This window comes from Corythoichthys intestinalis, chromosome 16, assembly GCF_030265065.1.
Source record: "Corythoichthys intestinalis isolate RoL2023-P3 chromosome 16, ASM3026506v1, whole genome shotgun sequence".
Lineage (NCBI taxonomy): Eukaryota > Metazoa > Chordata > Actinopteri > Syngnathiformes > Syngnathidae > Corythoichthys > Corythoichthys intestinalis.
This window is the reverse complement of record NC_080410.1, coordinates 13,209,683-13,218,067: the sequence shown is the minus strand read 5'-3', so window position 1 is coordinate 13,218,067 and position 8,385 is coordinate 13,209,683. Positions and strand designations below refer to the sequence as shown.

At 37.1% G+C, this 8,385-nt stretch overlaps 1 protein-coding gene across 1 annotated transcript in view; it reads right to left on the bottom strand.

Annotated features, from left to right (window-relative positions):
- Positions 1 to 6,239: 6,239 nt before the first annotated feature.
- nherf1b (NHERF family PDZ scaffold protein 1b) overlaps positions 6,240 to 8,385 on the bottom strand; it is a 63,724-nt gene continuing 61,578 nt past the window's right edge. The window contains exon 6 of the mRNA XM_057860819.1: positions 6,240 to 7,610. Within this exon, the coding sequence (XP_057716802.1) occupies positions 7,473 to 7,610 (138 nt within the window). The 3' untranslated portion in view covers positions 6,240 to 7,472. The remainder of the gene's footprint in view (positions 7,611 to 8,385) is intronic.

Sequence of the window (8,385 nt, the reverse complement as noted above, 5' to 3'; positions counted from 1 at the left end):
ACAGTGTACTGTTGTGTATGAGGACGAAGGATTCAGCTGATTTTACGGATTAATACGTTTATTTTTCGCATCACGCCAGCCAAACGGCTGCAGAAAAATCATTCTGTATGAGGGAGAGGCGGATGCGTCTTTTTGGAGTTTCAAAAGGTTCCCATTCACCGTGGATATTGGCCAAGCCCTACTACTGTGGGACCATTGGACTTACGAGGAAGTGAGTAAACATCTTTTGTATTATGTCAAATACGAATACAGCGATTACAAAGTAACTTCCTTTAAATAAAGGACTACTTACGTTTGATCATTGATAGGCATGTAAAAAGCTCTCCTAATGCTCATTAGCAGCAGCACGTTAGCTGCACAACAACTCCAGCCACCCTCCTCCGGGAACGAACTGTAAATTGCTCTCCGCCGGGCGGTTTGCCGATCCGCGAAGACAATCGACAACCGGGTCGTCATGTCAAATAATTCAGGTTAGTTATGTGTGATTTTCCGCTTCGAAGACTTTGAAACATCACTCAGTCCGGGTTAGCATGTCGGCTACCTGTCAAGCCTTCTGGTTTGTTTACATTCTCTGAAGCCGGGGAAGGGAAATGACATATGTCCGATTTAGGTGTCATAAAATATCGTTCGGGAGGTGCGACAGTAAAGGTGAAGTCGACAGTTTTGACCATTATGGAGTAATTTTGCCATGTCGTCCTGAATAAATGCATTTTTATTATTTCATATTCCATTCAGCACAAGACTGTTATTTGTCATGACCATGCCATTTATTTAGCAATTGGGGAAAATACTTGAATAAAAAGAATATCCTGTAAAAATATTGAAGCAAAGAGACAGAAACAATGACATTTTGCCGCTCTCTTCGTCGCGTTTTCCTTGTTGTGAATAGTTCCCCCTTGACGGGCTGACTGGTCCTTCTCAAGCGATTTATATAGCTATTGGGGAAAAATACTTGGATAAAAAGAATATCCTGTAAAAATATTGGAGTAGAGAGACTGAAACAATGACATTTTGTGGCTCTCTTCGTCGCGTTTTCCTCGTTCTGAATAATTCCCCCTCAATGGGCTGAATAGTAAAACCGATGAGCCCAGTCTACCGCTGACGTCATCCACCTGTTGGGGACGCTAAAGCCCTATAATGGTAGGCGTGGCTAACCGGCGGATTAAAAGACTACCGTAATTTCTCATCATCTGTGCATTGCTAAATTGTTGTATATAGTCGAATCGTCTCAAAATATGACTTCTCCAAACTGCCATTTTCAGATCTCTCCACATGTGTTCTATGGGATTCAGGTCTGGACTCATTGCTGGCCATTTTAGAAGTCTCCAGTACTTTCTCTCAAACCATTTCTAGTGCTTTTTGAACTGTGTTTTGGGTCATTGTCCTGCTGGATGACCCATGACCTCTGAGGGAGACCCAGCTTTCTCACACTGTTCCCTACATTATGCTGCAAAATTTGTGGTAGTCTTGAGACTTCATAATTCCATGCACACGGTCAAGCAGTCCAGTGCCAGAGGTAGCAAAGCAAACCCCAAAACATCATGGAACCTCCGCCATGTTTGACAGTGGCGACCGTGTTCTTTTCTTTGAATGCCTTGTTTTTTTCCCCTGTAAACTCTATACTGATGCCTTTTTCCAAAAAGCTCTAACATTCTTCCATAACGTTTTTGGCTTTCTCAGGTATGTTTTGGCAAACTCCAGTCTGGCTTTTTTATGTCTTCGGGTCAGAAGTGGGGTCTTCATGGGTATCCTATCATAAAGTCCCTTTTCATTCAGACACCGACGGATAGTACGGGTTGACACCGTTATACCCTCAGACTGCAGGACAGCTTGAACTTGTTTGGATGTTAGTCGAGGTTCTTTATCCACCATCCGGACAATCTTTCGTTGAAATCTCTCGTCAATTTTTCTTTTTCGTCCACATCTAGGGAGGTTAGCCACTGTGCCATGGGCTTTACACTTGTAGATGACTGCGCACGGTAGACACAGGAAAATGCAGGTCTTTGGAGATGGACTTGTAGCCTTGAGATTGCCCATGCTTCCTCACAATTTTGCTTCTCAAGCCCTCAGACAAGACCTTTGGTCTTCTTTTCTCCATGCTCAGTGTGGTACACACAAGAACACAGGACAGAGGTTGAGTCAACTTTAATCCATTTTATCTGGTTGCAAGTGTGATTTAGTTATTGCCACCACCAGTGATGTGCCACAAGTAAGTAACCGGTGCTGTTAATTACACAAATTAGAGAAGCATCACATGATTTTTCAAAGGGTGCCAATACTTTTGTCCGGCCCGTTTTTGAATTTTGTGGAAAATGATAATGATAAAAAAAAAAAAATTCCCATCCTCTTTTGTGTTTTTTCATTGCAAGCAAAATAAATGAAGATATTACCACCAAAGCATTTGTAATTGCAATCATTTTCTGAGAGAAATTGAGCATTATCTGACAGAATTGCAGGGGTGCCACCGTGCCAATACTTTTGGCCAGCACTGTATAATAATAATTTATTAGAAAATTCTAAATAATGAATTAAAAATGTTCAATTAAAAATGGCCATTTATCTATTTCTAATAATAATTCCATCTCATTTTCACTTTTCATTATTAATAAGTTGTGCAACTAAATCATGTGAAGTTAATTATAAGTTTAAAATAACTTTATTTTTATTTTTATTTTATTTTTACAAACAATTACTTCATTCATTCATGAGATGATTTAGGTGAATGAAAATGAAATTAAACTAATTTTGGAAAGGAATGGTAGCATTAATTTAAGATTAAAGGACTCTTGCTATTCTAAATGATCTGTGGGCTGCACAGAAGAATAACAACAAAGCAACTGCATGCCACACGTTATTTTTTTTAGCCACAAGTAATAATTTCAGAGAAGCTTAAACAATTTCTGTTGACATTTCTGTTCACCAATGTTGTGTCCATGTTAGCAAATAGTAAGAGCATATTATTGAATTCAACAATTATGCATTTTTGTATCCATACCTAGAACTCTTTCACCATCATTTAGCATTGATCCTGCAGAGAATAATAACTGTGATCATTCCTTTTCATACTTCTAATTACTAAACCAAATGAATTACAATGAATCATTGTGAGGTTTGCTGGTCATAATAGTGGCTCCAAGTAGTGCTGAGGACCTGCAAGGTCCAGGCAATTAGTACAAAACAGCTGCCGGAGACACTCTTGACCTACTGGAGGACACTCGAAAGCCCCAGACGGCCGCTCGAGTGGACAAAGACACGGAATGAGAGGAAACTATTACATCTCATGACGCATTTTGTCCTTGGTGAGTGAAAGACACTCTTAGTATAGTCTTCAATCTGCCACCTGAACAGAGTGATTGTACAGTTCTGATCAGATGTTTTCCTTAAAGGGCACTCATCATTAGCTGTCATTGGCGGAACTGGACGTCCAATCCAGTTTTGACTGGGAAGAAATGAATGTTTAAAAAAAGATTCTTATCTCCTTCCCTCTGCACAAAGTATTTGAAAATTACCATATACATGACCATCATAGACCTTGACTCCCAACCGGTGGCGGACTTGGGAATTTTGGGGCCTAAGGCGTACATATCCAGGGGCCCTCTTCATGGGTCAGGGGTTAAAAAGGTGAGAAGGGTGTGGAGGAAATATGTTCCAGTACATTTGGGCTGTCCTAAACGACAAATTTTCTCCTGATTAGTCAGCCGACTAGTTTTACGATTAATCGACTAATCTAATAATTTTCTTTTTTTAAATAATTTATCAATGAAATTTTTGTTGACGCTTATTAATTCACAAAACTATTTTGGAACACTTAAATTCTTTATTAAAGTACAAATAATCATGTAAATAACAATAATTAATCACAAATAAACTGAGGTTAAATGCTGATAGCATTAACTAGTGTAAAAGAATGGAAAGTAAACGGATTCAGAACGCTGACTTTGCCTTTCCAACATTATTCAAAACAATTCTTAAAAAACATTCTAGCAATATTATTATAGTATACTACTATATATAATAGTAGTATAATAATTATAATAATTATTCTTTGCCAGTCATATTTGTCATAAAGAGTGTCATTTGAAAGCTATTCTTAGTGTAGAATATGTATTCTGTTCTATTTATTCAACATATTATAATATTATTTTGGAAGTACTGTATGTGGGATTAACTCCAGAAATCCAAATCCAAATTGTAAATGATATGAATAGCAAGCTCTCTGAACTCATTCCAGTCTGGACTCCTCTCCATACTCATAACACCAGAAATAAAGACCTCATCAGTGGAAAAAAGAGAAAACTTGTTAGCACTAGCCTGAGCATTGCAACTAGAGGTACTCAGATTTGGAATGAGCTTGACGAAAATCTAAAAGTGTTGAAATCCATCTCCACCTTTAAAATGATGCTAAAAAGCATTCTGATCAGTAAATACAACAACTCCAACATACGTAGGTTATAAATTCTTTTCTAGGGAAGTATTTCTTTTCATTTATTATTATTATTATTTTTTTTTAAATATTTTTATTTTTTTCTGTATGTGTGTGGGTGAATGAGAACACTGTAAAATACGACAACTCACCCTTCTGCTCATCTGATCATTTTTTTTCTTCATTGCCTTGATGTACGCAGGCTCCTGACTATAAGCTTTTAGTAGCTTCTTAAGGAGACCTGACTCACACATAATCTTGGTTCAGCACTATGATATGATGTACAATTTGTAAATATGAATGTGTGTGAATAAATTGAATTGAATTGAATTGAAATCGTTACTTATATGACGAGCATGACGTGCTTTTATTTTGAAATGTTCACCGGAGGTACGTTCGCTAAACCGCTAACCGAAAGCTTTACACTCCATAAAAAAATTCTTCGTCATTGCTTGTGGTGTGTTTCACAAATAGATTTAAGTTTTTTTCGCTAGCAAATGCTGTTAACCACCCCTGCAATTCTGACTGATAATGCTCAATTTCTCCCAGTAAATGATTGTAATCACAAATGCTTTGGTAGTAATATCTTCATTTATTTTGCTTGCAATTAAAAAACGCAAAAGAGAATGAATTTATTTTTCAAATCATTATCATTTTACACAAAACTCCAAAAATGGGCTGGACAAAAGTATTGGCACCCTCAGCCTAATACTTGGTAGCACTGCCGAAGACAAATGAGCTCTGTTGGACAACCAGCTTTCTCACACTAAGCCCTGCATTATGCTGCAAAATTTGTTGGTAGTCTTCAGACATCATAATGCCATGCACACGGACAAGCAGTCAGGTGCCAGAAGTAGCAAAGCAACTCCAAATCATCAGGGAACCTCCGCCATGTTTGACTGTGGGGACTGTGTTAATTACTTTGAAGGCCTCGTTTTTTTTCCTGTAAACTCAATTTCGATGCCTTTTCCCAAAAAGCTCTACTTTTTTTCTCATCTGACCAAAGAACATTCTTCCAAAACGTTTTTGGCTTTCTCAGGTAAGTTTTGGCAAACTCCAGTCTGGCTTTTTTATGTCTTCGGGTCAGAAGTGGGGTCTTCGTGGCTACCCTACTACAGAGTCCTTTTTCATTCAGTTGCCGACGGATCGTACGGGTTGACACTGTTGTACCCTCGGACTGCAGGACAGCATAAACTTCTAACTTGGATGTTAGTTGAGGTTCTTTATCCACTATCGCACAATCTTTCGTTGAAATCTCTTGTCAATTTTTCTTTTCTATTCATATCTGGGCAGGTTAGCCACAGTGCCTTGGGCTTTACACTTATTGATGACACTGCGCACGGTAGACACAGGAACGTTTAGGTCTTTTGAGATGGACTTGTAGCCTTGGGATTGCCCATGCTTTCTCACAATTGTGCTTCTGAAGTGTTCAGACAGTTCTTTTGTCTTTTTTCTTTACTCCATGCTCAATGTGGTACACATAAAGATACAGGACAGCAGTTGAGTCAACTTTAATCCATTTTAACTGGCTGCAAGTGTGATTTTATTTATTGCCACCTGAAAAATGCCACAGGTAAGTAACAGGTACTGTTAATTACACAAATTGGAGAAACATCACATCATTTTTCAAAGGGTCAATACGTTTGTCCGGCCTATTTTTGGACTTTTGTGTAAAATTATCATGTTTAAAAAAATTTTCCCATTGTCTTTTGTTTTTTTCATTGCAAGCAAAATAAATGAAGATAGTACTACCAAAGCATTTTTAATTGCAATCATTTTCTGGGAGAAATTTAGACAGAATTTCAGGGGTGCCAATACTTTTGGCCAACATTGTATACTATACTTTTTTTTTTTTTTTTTTAAGTTGATCGCCTTTTTTCTTGAACATAAAAAGGATGTAATGCAGATATGTACTACTACTACTAATAAATAGGTTTAGATATATATATATATGTGTATATATATATTTATATATATATATTTTTAGGTTTAGTTGTCTCACTTTGAGCAGGTTTTAGTTAACTAGATTTAATAACGGTACTCATTTAACTGTATAGGGGGTCCAAGAGCAAAATACTCAACAAACCAGCAAATATTTTGATATATTTAACTATGTTGAATAAACACCAAGTTCATAAGATAATGCTTTATTACAATAGAGACTCTTCACTCACTGCTTACACGGGCTAGCTTGTACAACAACTTTACACAAGTCCATCATTCATTTGGAAAATGATCGCAATACTTGACAAAAGCGCGCATTCTTGAAAAGCGCAAACCTTTTTTTTTAAGACTTAGACGATTTTGTACGAACTACAAATAACTAAAAATCAATTTTCACAAAGTAAGGTATTTTAAATAAGCAAAAAGACATGTTTAAACTTATCTAGTCTAAGTTGAGTCATGTCCATCACAGACTAAAACATAAGCTTTAGCACATCCCACTTTCATTTTGTGGTTGATTCTATCAAAAACATAAAAATATACATGATATGTGATATATACATACATTATAAGAGAAGCCCCTTTTTAAAATCATCCCTGTTTAAAGCTATTGTAGCATGTATTCTTAACCATTTAAAACCCCATTCATGAAAGACTGTAATGAAATCAACCCTATTTAACTTTCTTATAACATAAAATTGCGATAACGTGTTCAGGTGTGCTGTTATTAGATGCAAATATCTACATAAATGATTGTTAACAAAAATATAGAAATAAATGTTTAGACTTTTGATCGAGTAAGACAGATTATCTCATGAACTAAACAATAGAGGATAAGCTGATTGTCAGGTGAGCGAGTATAGCAGCAGGCACACACACAAACGCGCACGCACGCACACATTCAACAGATTTCAGTTGTCGTTCATGGTTAGTAGTACATTACAATTAGATCATGCGTGAAATATCGTGTCATGTGTAATAAGGAAGAGAAGTATATAACAGCATTTCTCTTTCAAAAAGGGTCTTTCTGATCATTGCGAGAATCTCTGCAACACAAAAATGCTGCTGTTGTTGTAGTTGTTGTTGGTCAGGTGAGCTGAAGGCCCTATAGGTTGCTGAATAGTTCGTTTTTCTTGGTCCAGTCCATGGCCGGGGCTCTCTTGTTGGAGCGTTTCTGATGGGCCAGCTCTTTCACCTGCTGCAGACTCATGTTCAGAGCTGGGAAGCCCTCCGTCCCCGTACCCTACAGGCAAGACACAAAAAGTTCAATGGAGTGATACTGATTTACAAGGCAAAGACACAAAAACTATCAGTGTGCCCATTTAACCCTTTCAGGGACAGTTTTTGAAATGTTGACATCTTTGTAGGGGAAAATGACTATTTTTGATCATTAAAAAAATTAATAATCAGCAATTATTGTAATACGACCAGTGCTTAGTTTGTAAATCAAACATAAAGTACATATGACAGTGCAGGGATGACGAGACGGGCACGGGTCCCGGAACATATGTAGAAAATGATGCTGAAAACAAAACGCAAATTCCCACTTGCTAGGCTGTGGGACTTTTCTTTTTATCTTTGTGCTTTTCTGAATCGTTTTGAATCATCTTCCTTCTTTTTGAAAAAGAGTAAATGCAACTTTCTTTTTGGCATGTTGAAATACCGTTTAATCCTGGGTGCTTGTTCCCCAGATGCGGCGAATTTCAAATGTTTTTTTTTCCCTTTTTTCGTTATTTGTTGGTCCAGCTTTTTAATGCATCAACAAATCTCTTTCAAATGACGTTAAATTTTTATAAACAACATGCAATTCTTGGGATTTGTTCTGTAAATAAATTTTTGCATATTACTATTTTATTTTATACTGTAATGACCATAATAATATAAATGTATATAAATAAATGCGTAATATTTTGATATAATGTTTTCCGAGGCACCCTGAAGTGCACGCAACATTACTGTTGTGTTGATCACGTGATGCGGGAGTGAGAGAGGCACAGCCTGCCGAGAGACACACATTT